The sequence below is a fragment of the Delphinus delphis genome, chromosome 4 (assembly GCF_949987515.2).
Source record: "Delphinus delphis chromosome 4, mDelDel1.2, whole genome shotgun sequence".
Lineage (NCBI taxonomy): Eukaryota > Metazoa > Chordata > Mammalia > Artiodactyla > Delphinidae > Delphinus > Delphinus delphis.
In genome coordinates, this window is record NC_082686.1 from 5,915,901 (window position 1) to 5,942,820 (window position 26,920).

General features: G+C 40.3%; 1 protein-coding gene across 1 annotated transcript in view; it reads right to left on the minus strand.

Moving 5' to 3' along the window:
- Nucleotides 1-26,920, minus strand: part of SH3BGR (SH3 domain binding glutamate rich protein) — a 64,146-nt gene that overhangs the window by 33,066 nt on the left and 4,160 nt on the right. Inside the window, exons 2-3 of the mRNA XM_060010288.1 lie at nt 23,062-23,247; nt 8,175-8,255 (exon numbers count right to left, since the gene is read on the minus strand). Of these exons, the coding sequence (XP_059866271.1) occupies nt 8,175-8,255; nt 23,062-23,247 (267 nt within the window). The remainder of the gene's footprint in view (nt 1-8,174; nt 8,256-23,061; nt 23,248-26,920) is intronic.

A 26,920-nucleotide genomic window follows, 5' to 3' on the forward strand; every position in this document is an offset into this window, starting at 1 on the left:
CAATCCCAAACTCCCAATCTATCCCTCCCCCCGACAATTCTCCCCAGTAACCATAAGTTCATTCTCTAAGTCTGTGAGTTTCTTTCTATTTTGTAAATAAGTTCAATTGTATCATTTTTTTTAGATTCCACATATAAGCAATAGCATATGACATTTGTCTTTCTCTGTCTTACTTAACTCCACCTAGTATGATAATCTTCGCTCTTTCTGGAACTACTCTTGTTCATGTCCTAGGTCTCCTGTGGCTGACTTCCAGGCTCTGGCTTTCCCAAACGATTTCTATTTCTTTGCATTTTATTTTGTGTTGGAGGTATTTCCTCCTATTGATCTTGAACCACACGTGGGTCTCAATGGCATCCACTCCACCGCTCATCTTGCAGTTTTAAATTAGGAAATTTCAGAATGTCTGTTTCTGCTCCAAATTCATGTCTTGTACAGTCCTCATCAAATGTTTCTGTCTCCCTCTCCTTCTTCCTTTCACGCTCCTTCCTTTGAAGGCAACAGGATCCTCTGTTCAGTCTGGTCTTCCTCCTTCAGGTTACTGGGAAACCCTGCACTTATTGAAATATTTTTGCCGTGACTCAAAATTGCTTTCAACGGAAGCTCACTAGTCACACCAGAAAATGAGGATCAAAACTTTTAATCACACGTCATTTGGGGCCCCAAACTACATTATCCAGACATAGTATCTGCACCTTCTTCACCAGACTTGGATGCATCCTAAGAGAGAATCCATCTTCTGCTAGAGGATGCGACCATGACCCCATCAGACGATTGGAACCCTCTTGAGCAATGTCAGTGTCACTGTGGGAAATGTCAGAACATCCTGGGGTGGCTGCTGTGACGACGGTCCCCACTGGGATGTTCAGATTCTGATACTGAATAGTCACACCCTGACAGCATTCTGTAAACGTGATGCTTTGTCATTGTGATGACTGTACGTACCTCTACCAGTTACGGGAAAATCTATTTACATATATACATATATATAACTGGATATTTTCCATTGGTGTCTTAATAATATTCCCCTGACTAAAATAACATATAGAAGACGTTGGTCCTAGTGGTTCCTTGCATGATATTTGACAATGATGGTATAGGTTATCAATCCTAACTTTAGTTATTTGCTTTAAATGTTAACTCGATCATCTTTTACTTCTTTAATTTCCATCTAGCATGATCCAGGGTAGTGATTTTCAATTAGAGATTCCCATCATATACTGTAGTGGAATAACTGAGGACGTGGAAAGGAGACGTGACCCATGAGCCCCCCCGCCCCAGCAAACTGGGGGCTGGCGAATAAGCCAGAACTGCAAACAGTCCTGATTGCTTTGAGCCCCCACCCCCGGCAAACCGGGGGCCTGCGAAGAAGCATTGAGTGCTTTGGGCACTGATCCATGAGATGTCCTCAGTATAATCAGAGTGGTGGGAACGCAAGGACATGTCCTTGTGCTACTTCAGTATAACCAGAATAATGGTGGGAACTCTGTGCTGCTTTTGCGCTCAAGGACGAAGCACGGCAGGTGCTCACGAAAGCCAATTATTGCTTGTATAATTAATAAAAACATAGGTCGCTGCTTTGGCACTTCTGAAAAGTTAAGACCTAGATAATGCTTTAATAAAAGCTACCACAGCAGGACAGACGGCGCTGTTTTGCCTGAGCGAGCGGCAGCCCTCTACTGCTGCGCTTCGGCACAATTCATCGCGTGTGATGAGCTTACTTTCAGTCCTGTCGTAAGATAAACTACAACAATATATTCATGTAGTTTTACTAATATATAGTTGTTCAGGATCTACTCCAGACCGACTGAATCTCATTACTTGATATTCTTGATATATTCCTACCATATATGGTAAGAATATGCTTGTCATTCATAGCATATTGCATGGTACATATGCTTGGTATATTCACAGTATAGTTCTCTGGATAATTTTGTTGTATCAAGATTTTTCCTCTATTCATTCATTTTTATAAATAAGATAGAATGATTGCTGTTGTCTTTGAAAATAGACTTAGTGATTACATTTATATTTTGCCTAAAACTTTTTTGGAGTGACTTTATTACTTCATTTTGCATGCCACAGAAACAGCCTATAATTTTTTTTTTTTTTTTTTTTTTTTTTTTTTTTGTGGTAAGCGGGCCTCTCACTGTTGTGGCCTTTTCCGTTGCAGAGCTCAGGCTCAGCGGCCATGGCTCATGGGCCCAGCCGCTCCGCAGCATGTGGGATCTTCCTGGACCGGGGCACGAACCCATGTCCCCTGCATCGGCAGGCAGACTCTCAACCACTGCACCACCAGGGAAGCCCACAACCTATAATTTTTTAACCCATCACTAAGTACTTTTTGAGGTAACATTGATTTGTAACATTGTATAAGTTTCGTGTATACATTACATTTCTACTTCTGTATATCCTACAATGTGCTCACCACCAAAAATTTAGTTTCCATCCATCACTATACAGCTGATCACCTTTACCCGTATCGCCCTCTCCCTCACCCATCCCCTCTGGTGACCACTACTCTGTTCTCTGTATCTATGTGTTTGGTTCTGTTTGTTCATTTATTTTGTTTGTTTGTTTGTTTGTTCATTAGATTTTTATGTTGCACATATTGAGTGAAATCATACAGTATTTGTCTTTTTCCATCTAATTTATTTCACTTCTCATAATACCTTCAAGGTCCATCCACGTTGTCACAAATGGCAAGATTTCGTCTTTTTATGGCTGAATAGTATTCCAGTGAGTGCATGTGTGTGTGTGTGTGTGTGTGTCACATCTTCTTTATCCATTCATCTATTGATGGGCACCTAGGTTGCTTCCATATCTCAGCTATTGTAAATAATGCCACAATAAACATCAAGGTGCATATATCTTTTAGAATTTGAATTCCTTTTTGAGGAATCGCCATACTGTCTTCCATAGTGGCTTCACCAACTTACATTCCCACCAACAGTGTATAAGGGTTCCCTTTTCTCCAAATCCTCCTCCACACTTTTTACTTGTTGTCTTTTTGTTGACAGCCCTACTGACAGGTGCGAAGTGATATCTCTTTGTGGTTTTGATTCACATTTCCCTGATGATTAGTGATGTTGAGCATCTTTTCACGCAACTGTTGGCCATCTGTATGTCTTCTTTGGAAAAATGTCTATTCAGGTTCTCTGCCCACTTTTAATTGGGTTTATTGTTTTTCTGATGTCAAATTATATGAGTTCTTTGTATATTTTGGATATTAATCCCTTGTCAGATACATTGTTTGCAAATATCTTCTCCCATTCAGTAGGTGGGAGAAGAAGTAGACTTTTTGTTTTGTTGATCTCTTCCTTTGCTGTGCAAAAGCTTTTTAGTTTGATGTCATTCAGTTTGTTTATTTTTGCTTTTGTTCCCCTTGCCTGAGGAGAAAGATCCAAAACAATACTGCTAGACCAATGTCAAACAGTGTACTACCTACGTTTTCTTCTAGAAGTTTCACGGTTTCAGGTCTTACATTCAAGTCTCTAATCCACTTTAAGTTAACTTTGGTGTATGGTGTGAGATGGTTGTCTGATTTCAATTTTTTTACATCTTACTGTCCAATTGTCCCAATAACATTTAACGAAGAGTCTATCCTTTCACAATTTTATGTTCTTTGCTCTTTTGTCTTTTCTATCCCTGAGAGTTTCGGATTAGCAGATGCAAACTATTACATTTAGAATGGATAGCACAGGGAACTATATCCAATATCTGGGGATAAACCGTAATGGAAAAGAATATAAAAAAAGAATGTCTATATATGTATAACTGAGTCACTTTGCTGTACAGCAAAGTACCACACTGTAAATCAGCTATACTTCAATAAGAGAAACAAAATAAAATAATGATGCTCATTGAAGCAGATATGACCAGATGCCTGTGAAGAACTGAGGTTGATTTTATGGAGGCAATGCTTACTTACAAAGCTCTCTTGGGAGAACTGACCTGGTACTTGGCCTGGTACAGCCTGCCTAAGAAAACTGTTCTACAAGCAATAATGCTGCTTGTAATGCTTAATATCATTTTATAAGCATACATTTTCTCCATAATAGTCAAGAGTATCTATTTTTAGCTTGAACAAGATTGATTTCCTTGCTGACACTTCTCCACCATATTGTTTGCTACAAAACGATACTTGACAAATAATACCGCTTCCATAAATCATCAAGTGTCTGTCTTCCCAAAGGATACTTGAAGGACTTTGCCCCAAGTACACACCAACCCCTATAAACCCGAGCAATGCTGACAGCACCAAAGGTTCTAGCATGGACTGTGCTGCTAATTAGTGGAGTATCTTTGTGCAAATCACCTAAACTTCTCGGGCTTCGAGTTCCTCCTTTGTGAAGAGAAGGCTCTGAACTGGATGTTAAGTCCCTCTAGGCTGAGCTCTATAATTCCATGGCCACCCCTTTCTTCTACTTAGCCAAAAGGAATTTCACGCAATAGGACAAAACCTAAACACAAACCAGGGTGAGATCTAAAATCTGAGATTAGGTAATATTTTTAATGGGACAAGATGACGCAGAGCAGAGGGTGAGATAGAATTACATATATTAGGGTGGCTGTGTCTCAAAACGTAATGAAAAAAGCAATTCGCAGAAAATTCCAAAAAAATATGATACCAATTAAGCATTAAAAATACAAAACAACACATGTACTGCTTGTGGAGATGAATACATAGTTTTATATATAGTCTTAAAATACCCATGATGTTAGTGGCCCCTAAGGAGCGAAGGAAACAAGGATGGGGAGAGAAACAAAGTGAGCTCATTGTTTCTCTGTAATGTGTGAGTTCTTTAACTAAAGCAAATATGATATCACCTTCACTTTGGCGAGGCATATCTATGAATATTTGCTAAATGAGTCCTTAACTTAGTGGTTGTTAAACAGGAGTGTACATCAGAATCAACCAAAGAGCTTTTTAAAAATGAAGGTCGGGCTTCCCTGGTGGCGCAGTGGTTGAGAGTCCGCCTGCCGATGCAGGGGACACGGGTTCGTGCCCCGGTCCGCGAAGATCCCACATGCCGCGGAGCGGCTGGGCCCGTGAGCCGTGGCTGCTGAGCCTGCGCGTCTGGAGCCTGTGCTCCACAACAGGAGAGGCCACAACAGCGAGAGGCCCGCGTACCTCAAAAAAAAAAAAAAAAAAAGAAGGTCCCTGACCCTCTCCCCTTATAATTCAGGGTCAGTAGGTCTGAAGCAGAACTCAAGCATCTTAATTTTTTAAAAACTGTCCAAGTGATTCTTCTGCAGAGCAGCCTATAATACAATACTAATATTTAAGATAAAATTAAACAAAAGATACAAATGGTCATAACAGCATTATTCATAATAGTCCCAAAGTGGAAAGAACCCAAATGTCTGTCAACTGATGAATCAATAAATAAAATATGGTCTATTCATACAATGGAATATCATTCTTCCATAAAAAGAAAAGAAGTACTGACACATACTACTACATAGATGAACCTTGACAGCATTATGCTAAGTGAAAGAACCAGAAGCAAAGAACAAAATATTGTATGATTAGTCCAGGAGGCCCAGCAGTCAAATAAGAGGAATTTCAAAAAGAGCAAAGAAAAGAAAATGGAAACCAATGGGAAAAGAATGACCACAGAAAGAGTACCTCCAACATCTTCCAGAACTGAACAACATGACTTTCCAGATTGAAAAAAGGCCCAGCAAGTGCCCAGCACAAACAAGGAAGAAAAGACCATTCCAAGCAGCTCATCATACACCTTCAAAGCAAAAGAGAGGAACCTAAAGTCTCTCAGGAATGAGAAAAACAAAAACAGACACAAATACAGGGTCAGTAGACAGACTGGCACCAGGTTTCTCAACAACAGCCCTGAAAACTACTAAGAATATGGACCCGCAGCTTTCCAGTCCTGAGCAGAAGTGATGTCTGGCCTGGAGCTCTGCAACTTAGCACACAGAAAAGTCATCCATGAGGGGTGAAGGCAGGACCTACCATTTTCTGTAATAACCCTTGTAATAACCCTTGACCTTTTCAAAATTATACACATATTAATTGGATAAAAATTAAATTTTAATATTCAAAAAACAGTCTTTTCAAGAGAAATGAAGATACGCATTGGGGTACAAAGATGCACTTAAGATAAAAACTCCTCACGGTACAGTCCCTCTTCAGAGCACAACAGAACCAGAAACCAAATTGTAAAATAGAATCTGATGGTCCTAAAATCAAGGAGGTTAAACCCTCTCATTGCTGATTCAATCCATCAGCAATTCTTACCAATTCTTCCTCCAAAACAGATACTAAAATCATCCACTTCTGTACTGTTCTATCCCCACCACCCTAGTCCACGCCACCATGACATCTCATCCGTTTTACTACAGTAATTTGTACCACTTCAATCCATTCATCCCATTGTAGCCAAAAAGAGTTCTAGACAAGGAAATAAAATTACTCCTCTGCTTAAAACCCTTACAATGTCTTAACGGCCCCTAAGATAGACTCCAAAGCACTGCTGTGGCCCATGGGCTGCCCACCTGCTGCTCCCACCTCCCACGGTGCCCCTTCCCTCTTCACTTCGGCAACTCAGGACTCAGGGCAGTCATGGCAGGTCTTAGGAGTCTCCAAGCCCTTTCCTGCCTCAGGGCCTTTGCATTTGCTCTTACCTTTGCCTGGAACATTCTTCCCTCCACCCTTCCTGTCCTTCTTCAAGACCCAAGTGACCTGAGTGTCCCCACCAAGAAATATACCTTAACACTAAGGTACCATCTCTTAAACATAATAGCTACACTAACGTGACCCAGTTAACAAACTCCTATACCAAATAAAAAATATCAAATTGCATATAATAGCTTTTAGCACTTTTTTAAATGGTTAATAACGTGTATGAGATATGTTGCATTTACGTTGACCAAAGCCAGAAAGGTATTTCATTAAAAGGGAAATATCTTTATTTCTCTGTATAGAACCATTATCCCCTTATAGAACATTAACCAACTGTAAAATCTACATGTTACCATTTGGAGAAGGAATTCGTGTTACACCTGCATGTGTTAACCTAAGCACTAAGAGACCTCAGGTGTCATTACCTGAAGAAGGTGGACACATGGAAGACAGCACATCCACATGCCTCTGAGACACACCCATCTCTATAAGGTAGGATTTTTAGTTGTGTCTCCTATGGTGAGAATTAATTGGGAGTCAGTCATCACAAATCTCTTTTGAAATGAAGCTGGGCATAAACAGATTAGTTAAGAAATAAATGAATTAGACAAATGTGTGCTTGTCTTGTATCTATGGAGAGTCATGTATGAGATGCTTGGTAGAGGTGAGGAATGCAGTGAAGGTAAGGAATAAAACCAGGTGATCTCTGGGGCTTCCCTGGTGGCGCAGTGGTAGAGAGTCCGCCTGCTGATGCAGGGGACACGGGTTCGTGCCCCAGTCCGGGAAGATCCCACATGCCGCGGAGCGGCTGGGCCCGTGAGCCATGGCCACTGAGCCTGCGCGTCCGGAGCCTGTGCTCCGCAACGGGAGAGGCCACAACAATGAGAGGCCCGCGTACCACAAAAAAAAAAAAAAAAAAAATAGGTGATCTCCACCAGACATTCAAATTCATGGTATTTACTTTATTAGCATAATTCTTTATTTAATTGATATAATTATACATAATCAAAGATGAAACAACACCAGAGGGGAAAAGAAACCTGATGAAATTTATCTTGTTCTTGAGTCTAGATCTTACTTTTTCCCGCCTCATCAGAAAAAAAAAGCAAAATTCAATTCATTTTCAATAGAAATAATTAATATAGGAGTACATATCATTATAAAATTAACTAACATAAGCTGTCATGAGAAATTCATAACAAAATAATTTCATAGACACAACCTGAGAATTTATACTTTTACATATTTAATTAACACACTTAAGATTATTGAATGCAATGATATTTCTTAGGTATTGTAAAGCTTACTATAACAAGGTGTAAACAGAGCAAAAATAATAAAAGCACAGTTTTCAAACACGCTTTAGTAGAAACCATGCATTATCTCTATGCATAAGACTTCATCAGAATAAGAAGTGTGTTAAAATCATGTTAATTTAAAGATCATCACTTATTAAACAGTATTGGTGCTGATTTTATCCTCACTTCTTATGACCTATATTGGACCCCAAGAGGGTGTTCAACCTTACCTTTGAGCCTGGAGGGGGAGCCAAGCCAAGGAAGGAATAAATAATATTCTCTTCTTTTGCAGAGAAGAAAGAGTCAAAATCCTTGAAGCAAAGAAAAAGAATGATTAAACCCAGTGCACACTTGTGAGCCAGTATATTGACCTAAGTTAATATTTTTTATTTATTAGTCATTAAGTGAGGAGCTAACACAAAATGTTATCCCCATTTGCTTTACCAAAATGATCAAGCCCAAATTTAGGAAATTGAAGAATGAAGTTTACATTTGTTTTTACACACCTTCATTGTGCCTATTACAGTACAGTGAGAACACACACACACACACACACACACACACACACAAATTGTTCCTGCTCAGGAATTGCTGACAGCACACAAACATACATACTGAGGAAGAACCTAAGGGCAGGACAGGAATAAAGCAGACGTTGAGAATGGACTTGAGGACACGGGGACGGGGAAGGGTAAGCTGGGACGAAGTGAGAGAGTGGTATGGACATATATACACTACCAAATGTAAAATAGATAGCTAGTGGGAAGCAGCCCCATAGTGCAGGGAGATCAGCTCGGTGCTTTGTGACCACCTAGAGGGGTGGGATAGGGAGGGTGGGATAGGGAGGGTGGGAGGGAGACGCAACAAGGAGGAGATATGGGGATATATGTATATATATAGATGATTCACTTTGTTATAAAGCAGAAATTAACACATCATTGTAAAGCAATTATACTCCAATAAAGATGTGAAAAAGAAACATACATAGTGGAAGCCTTCTCTAAAAGTTTCACATCTTTAGCTGTTTCCTTATAATTTGACCCTATGGATTTGGACCCTAATCAGGGTCCAAACAACACAGGACTAAAACAATTAAACCAACACAGGATTTCTCTGCTGTTATTATAGTAGCTTCTAAGGGCCCAGACCTGTCTCAGGCCCGTCTGATATCAGGAGCCACAAGATTACAGAGGGTTTAGAAAGGCTCTTGTTTTGCCAAAATGGGAAAAACTGCACAGCGATCTGAAACCTGGTAGCTGACAGAAACCGGAAGCTCAGTGAAACTCCACCCCTATGCCAGACCACATCCAGGCCAGTGCTTCACCAGGTGGGTCCAGCCCTAAACCAACTCTCCAGTAGTGTAGTTGTCAATAACTCGGAAGAGTTTCACTTTTTATCATTAAACATAAAAGATACTCCCTGGCCACTTTCTTACTGCCAATCTTTGTCATTGGGGCTGTGATGTAATTTCAACAGTGTTGCCAAAAGGCTCAGAAGGTACAGGGTTAGTCCGGCCTGAACTGAACAGGACACGCAAACCAACGTGGTCATGTTATTGCCTACCCTCCTCTTACATGTGTTAAGAGCATAAAACCAAAGACAGGCCACCTATATTGGGAAGAAAATGTTATGTACTTCTCATGTGTTTATCTTAGCCTAAGATTTATTTTCCTACCTGTAGCCCTGATTCTCTCAGTGATTAATTTTCTTCTTTCGTACTGAAGGTGTTTTTGTAAACTGCCTCAAATCTTAGCTGAGGGAAATATAGCATGGTAAGTGATTCTTTGGTATCAGAAATTCTCACTAATTCCCAGAGCACATACTTACTAGGTGGTTGTTAAAGATTACATGATAGAATTCATTAGTAGTATAGCACTAGTAAGTAGGTAAAAGGTAATAAAGTAAATTTATGCCAGTTTCTTAAAATTCCATAGATAAATATCTGACGATCTCTAGTTGTCAACTCTAGAAGCTTTCAAGTCAAGATAAGTTTCCTTATAATTGAACAGATTGTGTTTTGCTTCAACTTAAGTCCATATAGCTTCTTCAGAATTTCAGAGGACTGAAGAACAGTTTGTTCATATTTTTTACTTGATGTTAACAAATAGATATAGAAAATAATGAGTATGAAATGGTTTTTCAACTTCCAGTTACGTTAGTGTGGCAGATTAGATGCCCTAAAACACCATCTCGAAAAAGAAATTTTTAAGCCAGGTTAAGAAAAAAAGTATAAATTCATTGCTAAGCTGGTACCGGAAAAAAAAAAAAAAGTATAGCCAAGTGAGATCAAGAATCCTAAGAATAAGCACACAACAAGGCCACCATCCACGTTGAGAGTTTCTTACAAAACCAGGAAATCTTTATCTTCCACTCTGATGCCACAGAGAGAAAAGAGGCAAGTGGATAAAGCCTGGGCCTCCTTAAGGTGGGGAGTTCTATAAAACACACACACATAAAGATACACACACATACATACACACACAGAGATATACATGTGCACATATAGACACATACATACACGTATATACATAGATGTATAGATACACATACAGACACATATATATACACATACATATGCACATGCATACACACATATACATAGATACACACATACATGCACATATATACATATATACACAGACACACACACCAGAACCCCACTGAGGGCTCTACCCTCAATGTAAATATAAATGAGAAAAAACTTTGCCATGAAAAATAGAATGGAAGAAAACTTCCCTGATTCAACTTTGGTGCTCAGTGAAAGAGAAAACATTCTCTGAGAATTTATAACTACAAGCCAAAATTCATGAGAGTTTTTGATCCAAATTCCCACGACATGTGTTGTCCAGAAAATCTTCAAAGGAAATCAAGTTAAAAGGGTTCTAACTTTTATAGATCTCCCAGGAAACTAGCAGGAACAAATTCCAGCCTCAAAGAGTAACTGAAAATAGCATTTTTTTTAATGAGCAATTCAGAGTCAAAAATCACAAAATAAATAAGGAAATAAAAATATACCATGTGTGAAAGCCAGCAGAAATAATGGAAAGGAGAATCAGACACTGGAATTATCAGGCAGAAAATATCAAATATCTATATTTAATATACATAAAGAAATGAAAGAAAAGCTTGAAAACACAAGAAATAAACTAGAAAGAACAATTAAGCAAATTTGGAAAGAACCAGAAAGTCCTCCTAACAATGAAAATGTGGATTAAATAGCTAATTAGACCACATCAGAAGAAAACAATTTAGCTAACTGGGAGATTCAACCAAAGACATTATCTGGAGAGGGGGGGAAAAGGATGAAAAATATGGAAGAAATATTATTATAGGAAGACAGAATGAGAAGGTCTAACAACATCTTATAGGAGAAGCTAACAGAGACAATGGGGGAAAGCCATACTCAAACATATATGGCTAATAATCTTCTAGACTTGCTGAAGATACCAATCCTTAGACTCAGGAAGCCCAAAAATAATCCTAAACTGGATAAATAAGAAGAACTCTAGGGAATTCCCTGGTGGTCCAGTGGTTAGGACTTGGCGCTTTCACTGCCATGTGGCAAAAAAAAAAAAAAAAAAAAAACCTCTAAATCTAGACACATCCTAGAGAAAGATTATAATGCAGCCCATGGAGGGAGGGGTATAAGGGAGGGGATAAGGAAAACGTTTCCCCTGCAAAGTATGGCATTAGATTGACAACTGGCTTCTCAATAGCAATGCAGAAGTCAGAAGAAAGTAAAATAATTTCAACATGCTTACAAAAAAAATAACCCTTGACTCAGAATTCTAGACTTAGTGAAACTATTTTTCATACATGAGTGAAATAAAGACACTTGTCTGGAAAAATGTCTGTTTTAAACAAAAAAAATTTAGAGGATTTACCACCAACAGACCCTCACTTAAAGAAACTCTTATAGGATGCATTTAGGCAGAAGGAAAATGATTCCAGGTGGATTATCTAAGATGCAAGAAGAAATAATGAGCAAAAATATTAATAAATATGTGAGCAAATCTAAATCTAAACAAACCTTGACTATAAAAACAACAAGTAGAAATGTTGTGAGGTGGTATAATGGCCAACAAATTAAAATACTAAAATAACCAAACACATGTAAATAGGGAAAGGGTGATTAGGGTTAAAGTAAAGATACAATCTTACCTAATTTAAATTAAGTATGGTTGTTAAAATAACTAAAGTAACCACTAAGAGAACAGATAGCTTATATTAAGTAAACGGAGAAATATAATTAGGAAAAAAGACTTTAGTCAAAATAAAGTCAAGAAAAGATAAAAAAAAGAAAGAAACTGCAAAAGTTGGAAAAATAAAAAGTACACAACAAAATAATAGAAGTTACTCCAAATATATCCAAATCTCAATGCATGGGTCAAAAAAGAAATCATATTATGGACTACAAATGTTTTAGAAACAACAATGAAAATATTGCATATCAAAATACATGGAATGAGCTAAAGAAGTACACAGAGGGCAATTTATAGCCTTAAATACCTACATTAGAAAAGAAAAAAGCTTTAAAAGTAGTGAGTCAAGCATTAATGTTGGGGGAAAAAAGAAACCAAAGAGTATGGAAGGAAAAAATAAAGATGAGCAGAGATTTAGCAAATAGGAAAAAAATTATATATAGATAGAGATGTATATAGATAGAGATCAGTAAGAATCAATAAGACAAAAAAAACTGAAAAAAAAATTGAAAGTTGCTAAGAGACTAGATTATATAAGTTCTCATCACAAGGAAAAAATGGTAACTATATGAAGTGATAGATGTTAATGAAATGTATTGTGGTAATCATTTTGCAGTATATACATATATCAAATCATTGTGTTGCACACCTAAAACTAATATAATGTTATATGTCAATTACATCTCAATTTTTAAAAAAGAAATAAGGGTAAATTTTTTAATAATTATTTTAATTTTTTTAAATCACCAGTTATTTCATCTAATTGTTTCATCCACATTTATTAAAAAGTCCATTCTTTCCCCATCTATCTGCCATGCCAGCACTGTCTTAACCAGTTGTGTATTGTGTGGGACTCTATTTCCGGACATTAGGTCTACCTGTCTATTTATCCTTCAATATCACACTGTCTTCATGATCAGAGCTTTATAATGAGACTTGCTTATTTTCTGCTTCTTCTTGCTATTCTTAGACCTTTCCTTGTTCATTTTAGGTAAATTATCTTGCTTGGTTCTACAAAAATTCTTTCTGGGATTTTGATTGAAAAAGTATTGGATCTATAGATCAATTGGGGAAGAATTAGGATCTTTAAGATACTACCTTTTTATAGAGATGGTCAACCCAAGGATATGTTCTCTAGCATCATTTATTTAAGTCTTCCGTAACATTTAAATTTTCTCCAGACATCTCTTGTTAGATTCTTTTGGAGGGACTTCACATTTTTTATGCTCTTCTTAATTATGTGTGTGTGTATATATATATATAAAATGCTTGTCCTTTTTCCATCATAAGGAAAAGGCAAAAACTCAATAGAAAAGTGTTCTAAATATATACAGAAGAGGACACACAAACATGAAGAGCTATGCAATCTCTTTACTAACAGCCACAGTTAAAGATGCCTCCTGTGGGGCCTACCCTGAGCTGCCACAGGGAGCCAGAGCAGATGGTTTAGAACATTTTTTAAATGGGAGAGGGGTTGAAATAGAGTTGATGGATTATTTTGTTAAGGAGGAAAATATTTTTAAATTGTCACTGTCACTGTCACCATCTTTTTTCATAAAATTGAAAAATATATTTTACCAAAAAAAAAGTGGTAAAAATGTACAACTCGCAAAGGTTCTACTCCACTTGACCCCAGTCCTGACTCCCAGGACCTAGAGGGAAGGTCAGATCAAAACAACAACAAAAACCTTCTCAGAGTGACTGGAAATGTGGGGACGATCTCACCAGTGCTTCAAACATCCCCGAATCTGTCTTCCCTCTCCTGGAATCACTGCCATCATTAGTTTCAAAGTGTGACCATCCCTCAGCTCAGCTTTAAAAAACTCTTTGTATTGTCTGTTAGAGCTAAACATACTGAGAGTGATGACCTAGGTCATGAAGGTGGAGCCCTCGTGAATGGAAATTAGTGCCCTTTATGAGGAGATCCCCCAGAGTTCCCTCATCCCTTCCATCACGTGAGGACAAAGCAAGAAGGCACCAGCTGTGAAACAGGTGGCCCTTATCAGAACTCAACCACGCTGACACCTTGATCTTGGATTCCCCAGCCTCCAGAACTATGAGAAATAAATTTCTCTTGTTCATAAGCCACTAAGTCTGTGACATTTTGTTATAGCAGCTCAGACAGACTAAGACACACACCAGTGTCTACTCTGAAAATGAATAAACTAGGAACAACAACAATCAACATGGTTGTATCTTTGAAATATGTTGGTGAAAGAAGCAACTCAAAAAATACAGATAGTACGAGTCCATTTATATAAAGCTCAAAAATAGGCAAAACAAAACAATGTATTCCTTGGATGTGTATACATGGGAGACGGGAGAAAAGGAAAGGAACGGTAAACACAAAATTCACTACCCTGGCTCCCTCTTGTGCAAAAGGAGCTGGACACGATCAGGGAGAAGCACGCAGTGTGCTTTTAAATTTCTGGAGATATCATGCTACTCAAACCGATGGTGTGCACATGGTTGTTCATTTTTATTATCCCTCTTGAAACTACATATTTTTTATCACCTATGGCACATTTCATAATAAAATTTTAATAACATAAAATAGCTTGTTCAAGACTTGTGGTTGCCAAGGAGGAGGGGGTGGGGGAGGGAAGGACTGGGAGGCTGGGATTAGCAGATGCAAACGATTATACAGAGGATGGATAAACGACAAGGGCCTACTGTAGAGCACAGGGAACTAGATTCAATATCCTGTGATAAACTATAATGGAAAAGAATATGAAAAGGATATATATGTATAACTGAGTCACTTTGCTGTATAGCAGAAATTAACACAACATTGTAAATAAGTTATACTTCAATAAATTTTCTTTTTTAAAGGCAAGGAGGGCTTCCCTGGTGGTGCAGTGGTTGAGAGTCCGCCTGCCGATGCAGGGGACACGGGTTCATGCCCGGTCTGGGAAGATCCCACATGCCGCAGAGCGGCTGGGCCCGTGAGCCATGGCCGCTGAGCCTGCGCGTCCGGAGCCTGTGCTCCGCAACGGGAGAGGCTACAACAGTGGGAGGCCCGCGAACCGCAAAAAAAAAAAGGCAAGGAAAAATTGCCCATAATGGCAAAACAAAAAGTAACTTTTATTAACGTGTTGGTATATGTACTGTCAAAGTTATATATAAGATAGATATAATTTTATATATATATAGATAGATAGATAGATAGATACATATATATATATGGACTTCCCTGGTGGTGCAGTGGTTGAGAGTCCGCCTGCCGATGCAGGGGACACGGGTTCGTGCCCCGGTCCGGGAAGATCCCACATGCCGCGGAGCGGCTGGGCCCGTGAGCCATGGCCACTGAGCCTGCGCGTCCGGAGCCTGTGCTCCGCAATGGGAGAGGCCACAACAGTGAGAGGCCCGCGTACCGCAAAAAAAAAAAAAAAAAAAAAAAAAAAAAAAAGATATAATAAAATTGTGATCATACTGAAAAAGAAATTTTAATTAAAAAATAAAATAAAATACCCTGTTCAGTAACATCAGTGTGTTGAGAACGCCCTCCCCCTGCCCTAATTGGACGGGCATCCTGTCCTCCCTTGCAGTCCTGTGTCCCCACAGATACTTGCCTCTCAGCTGAATGGTCAAGGTCCCCTTTGGCTGCTGCGTCCAGGCCCAGGCAGGCACCCCAGCCCTCACCTAGGCAAAAATGCACAGACTCCGACTTGGCATCAACAGACAAGTTGGCTACTTCCTGTTAGTGTTCTTCTGCCAGGCGGGTGACCCGGCCTCCACTGTGCTGCTTCCCGGTGGTGTGCCCTTTCTGTAGGCAACAGTTGTCTGCCACGCCCTCACGATAACATCTTCATCTATTCTGCCCAGAGCAACAGGGGTTCAGGCTGGCAGGGACACGATGGTACTCAGAACTACCTGTGACATCCAGCCCTCTCACTGCCCTGGTGCAGAGAAAGCCACTGCTTGCCCTTGAGGTCCCCTCTCCCTGCTGCCGTCATCAGGTACGGCATATAGGTGACCATTCAAGAATCCAGAGTCCAGTGATTCAACTTAAATGGTAGCATTATTCTGACCGTCCACATTTCAATCGTGTGGAAAGACACATCGACCATCCAGATTTATGCCATTTTATTTTTTTAAAGCAGGTTTATCACTTTCTTTTTTATTTAATTTTTATTTTATATTGGAATATAGTTGATTTACAATGTTGTGTTAGTTTCAGGTGTGCAGCAAAGTGATTCAGTTATACATACACATCTATCCATTCTTTTTCAGATTCTTTTCCCGTATAGGTTATTACAGAATATTGAGTAGATTTATGCCATTTTAAACCTGACATATCCTTCATAACCTTTGAGTCTCCTTTCAAAATCAGAACCTACAATACAAATAGTCATTTTTACCTACTTTCTGAAAACAAAGTCCTTTGCCTCATTAATGAACTTTTGTTAAGAATATCCACAGACTGCAGAAAAGCAAATTTAGCAAAGTTGCTAGTAAGAAAAACGTCTAATACCTCTCTGAAGGCAGAACTGAAAAGAATTAAAAACAGTTAAACATAAAATAATTTGTATGCTTACTCATTAGAGCCATACTTGTAATAGGAAAATACATCTTAAAAATAGAAGCCTTTTTTCTTACTTGGGAATTCTTTTCTTCTTCTTTCACAATTAAAATGAAAAGCATTGCTAGATCACAGCAAAACAGAATAAAAATGCCTTTGAGGTTTTATTTTTATAGCAGAAAATAACTGCAGACCTTTTACCCTGGAAGTTAACATAGATTGAAAGAAAATGCTTCAATATTGTTTCTACCGTAACTTGCCTTGATTGAAAAGGACAGCTAAAATAAGCAAAAGTAAGAGGTTTTAAATCCTACTTTCACTGGAAAAGTACTAGAAGAAAACATGAGATGATTCCTTTGATGATTTTAGAGCGCAGAACAATTTTCTAAACGAGACAGGAACCATTTTTTTAAAAAAAGGTTAATAGATCTGTCTGCACAAAAAAAATTTAAGTCCTGCATTCCAAAAAAATCACTTTAAAAAGTCAAGAGACAAATAAGAAACATGGGAAAATATTTGCAACATGGTAGTGACAGGGCTACTTTCCTTCAAAAGTAAAGACTCTTACAAACCAGTAAACGTTACCTGGAACCAAATAGAAAAATAGTAAGTCATAGAAAAAAACACAGAGAGCTTATAAACAGAGAAAAAGATGTTCAGCCTCACCCATTAAGACAGAAATCCAAGTCAAAGCAATGAGAACACATTTTTCACTTAGATTGGCAAAGATCCAAAAGTATGCATATAGAGTGTTGTCAAAGTCACAGGGAAACAGCCACACTCAAATTACATTTGAAAATGCAAATTGGTGCAACTACAGTCCAGGTTTAGTATCTATTGAAGGGTGAGAAGCGTATATGCTGTAAGTCAGCACACCTTCTAGGAATTTATCCTATACATATACTCAGACTGAATACAAAGCACTGTACCCATAAAGAGGTTTCCTGCAGCATCGTTTGTAGCTGAGAAAGACTGGAAACAACCTGAATGTTCCCCATTAGAGGACTGTGCCAATAAATTATGTCACATCCAATGGAATGTTGTGCAGCCATTAAAATAAACAGTATATGATCCAGCAATTCCATTCCTGGGCATGTATCTGGAGAAACACATGGCTTAAAAAGATACATGCACCCCAATGTTCATTGCAGCACAGTTTACAGTAGCCAAGACATGGAAGCAACCTAAATGTCCACTGACAGATGAATAGATAAAGAAGATGTGGTACACATATACAATGGAATATTACTCAGCCATTAAAAAGAATGAAATAATGCCATTTGAAAAATGACAAATACTGAATCGATCAATCAATAAATAATAAAATTTAAAAATTTAAAATGATATAAATGAACTTATTTATAAACAGAAATAGACTCAAAGACATAAAAAACAAACTTATGGTTACCAAAGGGGACAGGGAGGAAGGGATTAAAAAAAAAAAAGAAATAGTGCCATTTGCAGCAACATGGATAGACCTGGAGATTATCATACTAAGTGAAGTAAGTCAGACAGAGAAAGACAAATATCATATGCTATCACTTATATTTGGAATCTTAAAAACTGATACAAATGAACTTATTGACAAAATAGAAACAAACTCACAGCCCTAGAGAATGAACTTACGGTTACCAGGTGGGAAGGATAGGGGAGAGGGATAGATTGGGAGTTTGGGGTTGACATGTACACGCTGCTATATTTAAAACGGATAACCAGGGACTTCCCTGGTGGCTCAATGGTTAAGAATCCACCTGCCAATGCAGGGGACAACGGTTCGAGCCCTGGTCCGGGAAGATCCCACATGCCGCGGAGCAACTAAGCCCGTGCGCCACAACTACTGAGCCTGCGCTCTAGAGCCCACGAGCCACAACTACTGAAGCCCGCGTGCCACAACTACTGAAGCCCACATGCCTAGAGCCCGCGCTCCACAACAAGAGAAGCCATCGCAATGAGAAGCCCACACACCGCAACCAAGAGTAGCCACCGCTCGCCGCAACTAGAGAAAGCCTGCAGCAATGAAGACCCAACGCAGCCAAAAAATTAATTAATTTAAAAAAACAAAAACGGATAACCAACAGGGACCTACTGTATAGCACAGGGAACTCTGCTCAATATTCTGCAGTAACCTAAACGGGAAAAGAATTTGAAAAAGAATAGATACATGTATATGTATAACTGAATCACTTTGCTGTACACCTGAAACTAACACAACATTGTTAATCAACTATACTCCAATATAAAATGAAACTGTTTTTAAAAAAAGAGTATGTGCAGCTATGCAATGATCTCTGAGATGTGGTTATTAAGTGAAAAGAACAAAGTGTATAGAGTACACCCCCTCTTTTAAGTGATATGCAATTGTTAAGGCACATAGAAAATTCCTGGAAGGCCAAACAAGAAATTGCCAGCATTGGTTGGTCCAGAGCAGGACCGGTTACATAATTTGCAGGTCCCGGTGCAAAATAAAAACAATGCTTCCCTGGTTCAAAAATCATTGTGAATTTCAAGACAGCAGCAGTAGAGCGTGAAACCAAGCTGAGAGCTCTCTTGAGCGGGGTCTGGTGTGACTTCCCAGATCCACGAAGCTGGCCCACCTGAGAGGAAGGAACTAGAGGGGGATGAAATGGGAGGGAGAAGAATCTTCACTGCAGGCAACTTTGGAAGCATTTTAATTTTTCCGTGTGCACATCTATCAATTTTTCAATTGTTAAAAAATTTTATGAAAAATAAAAATTGCTCATCACCACTACCTCCCCCGAAAAAACTTATTCTCCCTTTCTTTATCCAAGAAGAGTTGCAGTTCTTAAAAATTCAGCTCAGGGATTTCCCTGATGGTGCACTGGTTAAGAATCTGCCTGACAATGCAGGGAACACAGGTTAGAGCCCTGGTCCGGGAAGATCCCACATGCCACAGAGCAACTAAGCCCGTGCACCACAACTACCGAGCCTGCGCTCTAGAGCCCATGAGCCACAACTACTGAACCCTGCATGCCACAACTACTGAATCCCCTGCGCCTAGAACCCGCGCTCCACAAGAAGAGAAGCTACCGCAATGAGAAGCCCGCCCACCACAACCAAGAGTAGCCCTGGCTCACCACAACTAGAGAAAGCCCACGTGCAGCAACAGGGACCCAATGCAGCCAAAAATATAAATAAATAAATAAATAAATAAATAAACAAACAAACATAAGGTCAAATTCAAAAAAAAAAAATTCAGGGCTTCCCCGGTGGCACAGTGGTTGAGAGTCCGCCTGCCGATGCAGGGGACACGGGATCATGCCCCGGTCGGGGAAGATCCCACATGCCACGGAGCAGCTAGGCCCGTGAGCCATGGCTGCTGAGCCTGCGCGTCCGGAGCCTGTGTTCTGCAACGTGAGAGGCCACACAGTGAGAGGCCTGTGTACCGCAAAAAAAAAAAAAAAAATTCAGCTCAGGGTTGAGGGACGTCTGGAGGCCAGGAGGTCTGGACTAGGTGGGGAGAGGAGTGTGGGGTGCAGGGGAGGGACTTTTCCTCACAGAGCAAGTGCTCTCTACACTCTGGGAAGCTCCAACTTCAATCCCAGGAGAGCTGGACTGGACCATATGTTCCACTAAATAACTGCTTGCCACATTAAGACTGTTTGAAGACACTCCCACATTCACAGGACTTTGAGCTAAGCCTCTGAGGAATCCTAACACAGCCATGTAAATTCACACAGCCTGTACTGTCCCCTATAAAGCCATGTCCACCCAGGACCTCAGAAAGTGACCTCATTTGGAGATAAAGGTATTTACAGAGGTAGTTACTTATGATGAGGCTGTGTTGTACTAGGATGGACCCTATTCCAATGAATTTTTGTCCTTATAAGAAGGCCATGTGGGGACTTCCCTGATGGCGCAGTGGTTAAGAATCCACCTGCCAGTGCAGGGGACACGGGTTTGAGCCCTGGTCTGGGAAGATCTCACATGCTGCAGAGCAACTAAGCCCCTGAGCCACAACTACTGAGCCTGCACTCTAGAACCTGTTAGCCACAACTACTGAACCCATGTGCCAAAACTACCGAAACCCACACACCTAGAGCCTGTGCTCTGCAAGAAGAGAAGCCACCACAATGAGAAGCCCTGCCACAAAGAATAGCCCCCACTCGCTGCAACTTGAGAAAGCCCGTGCACAGCAAGGAAGACCCAACACAGCCAAAAATAAATTATTTATTTATTTATTTATTTTAAAAAAAGAAGGCCATGTGAAGACACAAAGAGACCTGCAAGAAGACCATGTAAAGATAGAGGCAGAGATGGGCATAATATGTCAACAAGCCAAAGGATGCCAGAGATTGTTGTCAGCCACCAGAAGCCAGGAGAAAGGCAGGGAACAGATTTTCCCTCAGAGCCTACAGAAGAAACCAACACTATTGACACCTTGATTTCAAACTTTGGCCTCCAGAACTGTGAGAGAATAAATTTTTGTTATTTTAAGACACTGTAATATCTCGGGCTGCCATGACAAAATACCATAGACTGGGTGGCTTAAATATCAGAAATGCATCCTGGGTGCAGCATAGTTGGGTTCTGCTCTCTTCCTGGCTTACAGAGAGTTGCCCCTGGCTGTTTGTTCACATGGTGAAGAGAAACCGTTCTCTCTCTCTCTTCCTCTTCCTGTAAGGGCACTAATCCCATCATGAGGACCCCACCCTCAGCACCTCATCTAACCCTAATCACCTCCGAAAGGCCCCATCTCCAAACACCATCACATTGGGCATTAGGACTTCAACGTATGAATTTGGGGGGGACACAAACACACAGTCCATAAGAACCACCAGGTTTGTGGTGTTTTGTTACATCAGCCCTAGGAAACTAATGCAAACCCCCAACAATGAAACAATTCATGATTCAAATAAAAGGCCCGAAAGCTTTTCTGTAAATGGGCAGGTCATAAATATTTCTGGTTTTGTGGGTCATATGGTCTCTGTTGCAACTGCTCAACTCTGCCATCATGCAAAATTAGCTATAGGCACTAGGTAAGTGAATTAGTGCAGATGTGTCCAACAAAATTTTACCAAAACAGGCAGCTGCAGGCCTTGGCCCTCTGGCTATAGTTTGATGACACCTGCTTTAGGTGAGAAACGTAACAGTAAAGAGAAGCTAAGCTAAAGGACCAACAGTTTTGTGCAGCAAGAAGAGAAGAGGTGAGTGAAGATTCCTACACCAGGCTCTAGCCTTCAGAAGTAGTCAGCTCTGGGACTTCCCTGATGGCACAGTGGTTAAGAATCCACCTGCCAATGCAGGGGACATGTGTTTGAGCCCTGGTCCAGGAAGATCCCACATGCCACGGAACAACTAAGCCCATGCACCACAACTACTGAGTCTGCCCTCTAGAGCCCGCGAGCCACAACTACTGAAGCCTGCGCACCTAGAGCCCGTGCTCTGCAACAAGAGAAGCCACCGCAATGAGAAGCCCATGCACAGCAACTAAGAGTAGCCCCCGCTCACCACAACTAGAGAAAGCCCACGCGCAGCAATGAAGACCCAATGCAGCCAAAAATTAATTAATTAATTAGAAAAAAAAGAAGTCGTCCGCTCTGGGCCATTGATTCCCTCTGCCTTCCAGAACCCTGATTGCTGCGTCTGAAAAACGGCCTAGAAGATTTAGAGGACCCCTAAGATAACTCCAGTTTCATGCTCCAAAGCCCTTTGAGTTTTTAAATGTTTCCTTTCAACAATTTGATTTACTAAGCAGAATCTATAAACTCTGAGGAAAAAGTGATTTTATGGTAAAATGGACTACTAAATGTATAAAATAAAATTGTTATTATGATGAAATGTCCAGAACAGATTTTGTTTTTTGTGTTTGGGTGGTTTATGAACAACAGCTATTCATTTCTCAGAGTTCTGGAAGTCCAAGATCAAGGCAGCAGCAGATTCAGTGTCTGGTGAGCCCCCTTCTTGGTTGATAAATGGCCATCTACTTGCTGTGTCCTCACAAGGAGGAAGGGTGTCCAGACCAGTTTTTAAACTGTTTAGATACACTTACACCAAACTCTACTTTTGCAAATTATTCTTTACAAAATTGAAAACATACCCAGTGTCCCTGTGGGAGCATGTATGTGTACCCTGCAAGGTTGACCAGAATTTCTTTCCAACTAAATGTGTATTTTGCTTGAACAAGTGACCTCAATTCTTCAAAACAAAATAAGGAAGCTAAAAGAATCCCAAGAACTTCTGAATCATTATTTTATTGTTTCCATCATTTTGTAAGTCTTAACTATTATTGATCCTTCACCATGGATCTACCATCCAGGTACTGAATGGTAGAAATAGATCAAAAAATTCAAATGCTGCCTCGAAATCGATCTGCTTTAAATGACTTCTGATAAACACACATGCAGAAGACTTTTCCAAAAAACCAAACCTCACCCCACAGTACTGCTCTTCGTTGAATATCTGTGGGGGCAGAGGAATCCCATTTTGAGGTTTCTTCTCTCCGGGAACGTTCTCTCTCATCCACCTCCGATTGTCTTCATCTCCAGCAATATCGAACTCCTTGAAATCGATTTTATTAGCTTCCAAAAAGCCCACTACTTCTTGCTGTTTCTTCCTAATCTGGTCAAGAGTAGAGAGATTACTATTAGACAGTTTGTAAAACACCATTTTATTTATATTTACATAACTTAAGCCCTTCCTTCAACTGTACCATACAACACAAATAATATCGCTAAATATTTAAACAAGGAAATCCTTAAAATCATAGCTCTTCATTCCATAGGATCAACAGGGTCATCATTTAAATTCTGAAATCTTAATCTCATCAATGTTTAAATCATTGATGTATAATTGACGTAATAAAAATGGCAATGGCATCATAGCTTTTATTTGAAGCCTTCAGAATACTTTTAATTCTCTGCTAAGCTTTAATGCCAAAAAATAAGTAAGAATCATTTACAAAGAAAAAGATGATAGAGAGAAGGAAAAAAAGACAATTTACTATGAAACTCAAATACCAAGTATACCCACATTAAAAGACACTTTACTCACAGTTATGAAAATAGGAACAAGTCACATTGAACAAAAGCAGTTTTAGAAATAATACAGGAAACTGAAAAGCCCACATGGAGATTATTAGAAGAGAAAGAGAGAAAAAAAGCTAGAAAAGCTGGTGGATATTTCTCCCAGAATATTGAAGAGAAATGCAGTAAAATAACCCTGTTCTCCTTTCGCACTCACACCCAGCTCTTCACCTGAGATCAGAGTGCCAGCCACACCTAAGAGAGAACATCCTAGGGCCCTTTTCTCTACCCTTGGTTCACGTACAAGGACTGTATCTACCAAATGCCATTTCTTTGTGAATGTGGCCATCTTGAAGGCTTAGAACTCCTTCCCCAGAAACAATTACAGTCTTCTCGCTTCAAAGAATTCACTCCCAGAATGAATGATGCCCTCTTTTATTTTTTTTATAAATTTATCTTTTTATTTATTTATTTTTGGCTGGGTTGGGTCTTCATTGCTGTGCACAGGCTTTCTCTAGTTGCAGTGAAGGGGGCTACTCTTCATTGCAGTGCACGGGTTTCTCATTGCAGTGGCTTCTCTTGTTGCAGAGCACGGGCTCTAGGCACATGGGCTCAGTAGTTGTGGCACGTGGGCTCAGTAGTTGTGGCTTGCGGGCTTTTGAGGGTAGGCTCAGTAGTTGTGGCACACGGGCTTAGTTGCTCCACAGCATGTGAGATCTTCCCGGACCAGGGCTCAAACCCGTGTCCCCTGCATTGGCAGGCGGATTCTTAATCACTCAGGCAGATTTACTTTTAATTAAATATTCAAAAGGCAATATCCTTTATTCTGTCCAAACCCCTGTCTTCCTTCCCCCTCAAATACCCTCCCGGGAGCCTCAGCCTGGCTGAGGTCCGCTCCCTCACCAGCGTTATTTCCATCTCTATTAATCATGCCTCAGGACTTAACTGAATCACTGTGCTGTACACTTGAAACTAACACAACATTGTAAATTAACTATACTTCAATTTAAAAAAAGAATTTTAAAAGAAAATCATGCCTCAGGACCCGAGGTGGGTTGGAAAAGGATTTCATTTTGTTGCACAGTTTCTACACAGATGAACATTTCCCGAAGTCTTGACTTACGTTTCTTCTGCTGGAAAGTCAAAGAAAGATGGAGAAAACAGGAGAGGAAGATTTGTTTATTATGTAAAAATAGAACTACCATATGACCCAGCAATCCCACTACTGGGCATATACCCTGAGAAAACCATAAACTCTTCAAAAAGAGTCATATACCACAATGTTCATTGCAGCTCTATTTACAATAGGCAGGACATGGAAGCAACCTAAGTGCCCATCGACAGATGAATGGATAAAGGAGATGTGGCACATATATACAATGGAATATTACTCAGCCATAAAAAGAAACGAAGTTGAGTTATTTGTAGTGAGGTGGATGGACCTAGAGTCTGTCATACAGAGTAAAGTAAGTCAGAAAGAGAAAAACAAATACCAGATGCTAAGACATATATAGGGAATCTAAAAAAAAAAAAAGAAAATGGTCATGAAGAACCTAGGGGCAAGACGGGAATAAAGACGCAGACCTACTAGAGAATGGACTTGAGGACACGGGGAGGGGGAAGGGTAAGCTGGGACGAAGTGAGAGAGTGGCAGGGACATATATACACTACCAAAGTTTGCGGTCCAACAAATGTTTAATTTATATGCATCAGTTAATTCAATTGCTAAATGTTTTCCTATAATATCTTTTTAGAATTAGAAATATAAAAATGGGGCAGCTCAGAGCTAACTGGGATGCTTTGATAAACAGAATATATTCCAGAATTTCTATGCTACCAGTCTCTACAAAAGAAGTTTTCCACTCTTTGACCATTTCATTGAAAGTAACAGTTACAGTGAATAAGTATTCTTAAATTTCAGGACTCCAGACACTTTTACTCCATACATTTTGCCTTATAAGATTGGATTTGTGAAATTATTCCTCCTCTCATTATTATGTTTGCTTACCAAACGTAAGATAGATAGCTAGTAGGAAGCAGCCTCATAGCACAGGGAGATCAGCTCGGTGCTTTGTGACTACCTAGAGGGGTGGGATAGGGAGGGTGGGAGGGAGACGCCAGAGGGAAGAGATATGGGGACATATGTATACGTATAGCTGATTCACTTTATTATACAGCAGAAACTAATACAACATTGTAGAGCAATTATACTCCAATAAAGATGTAAAAAAAAAAAAGAATCTGTTTATGATGATTTCTCTCAAGAAAAGCAATTACGTCTACAGGAAATTGACTGAGTGTTGGCTGCATGGTATTGTGCTACATTTTATTTCTCAGCACTGCCCCCAAATAAAGAAAAGAAAAATAAAATCTGCCCCTCCGGACTCTCCAAACACCAGCAACTTAAACTCAGTCAAGAGCATGGCTCTCCTGGCTGTTTGGAGCTCTTGGCTTCTGCCTGGGTCTGGAGAAGTGTCTTAGGATGAACCCAGAGGAGGGAGAGGGGGAGCAGGGAGTGCACGAGCTCACCTGGCTGGCACGTGGCCTTTGCAGCACTCTGATGCCCACGTGAGCAGGGCGCACCCCCCGGACCCCCCCCCCACGGTGGTCCTTGTTCAAGGGTCCCTACTAGATGCCGCTCCTACCACAAAGTACAGCCTTTCTCCGTGTGGCCTCCTGAGCTGACCCTAGGGACACAGCATCGGTCCCCAAAGGCCACCCCCCCTTTGTGGTTTCAAGGGTAGGGGTGTGCACAGCACCCCAGTAGCCCTCACCACAGATACACTCCCCCTTGCACCTCTCACCCCCTCTCCCCTCTCCAGGGCGCCATGGCCATTGCTGGTCCCACAGGCTGCACCGTCCTTCTGGGCAGCCCCTCTGGAGGATCCAGGGTCCTTGGGGTGTGTGTCACTTGGAGGCTTTGGGACCTCAGTGGAGGCTGAGAGAGTTCTGTTTTCTTATCCTGTTACATTGGGAATTCCCTGGCGAACCAGTGCTTAGGACCCCGTGCTTTCACTTCCTATCCTGTTACGTGGACTCACAAGAATGTGCCGTTCTCCTAGAGAACAGACCTGTGGTGGCCCAGGGGGAGGGGGTGGGGGAGGGGCGGACTGGGAGTTTGGGATTAGCAGACGCAAACTGTTACATAGAGAATGGATCAACAACAAAGTCCTCCTGTAGAGCACGGGGAACTATATTCAGTATTCTGTGATAAACCATCATGGAAAAGAAATCTGAAAACTGAATCACTTTGCTGTACAGCAGAAATT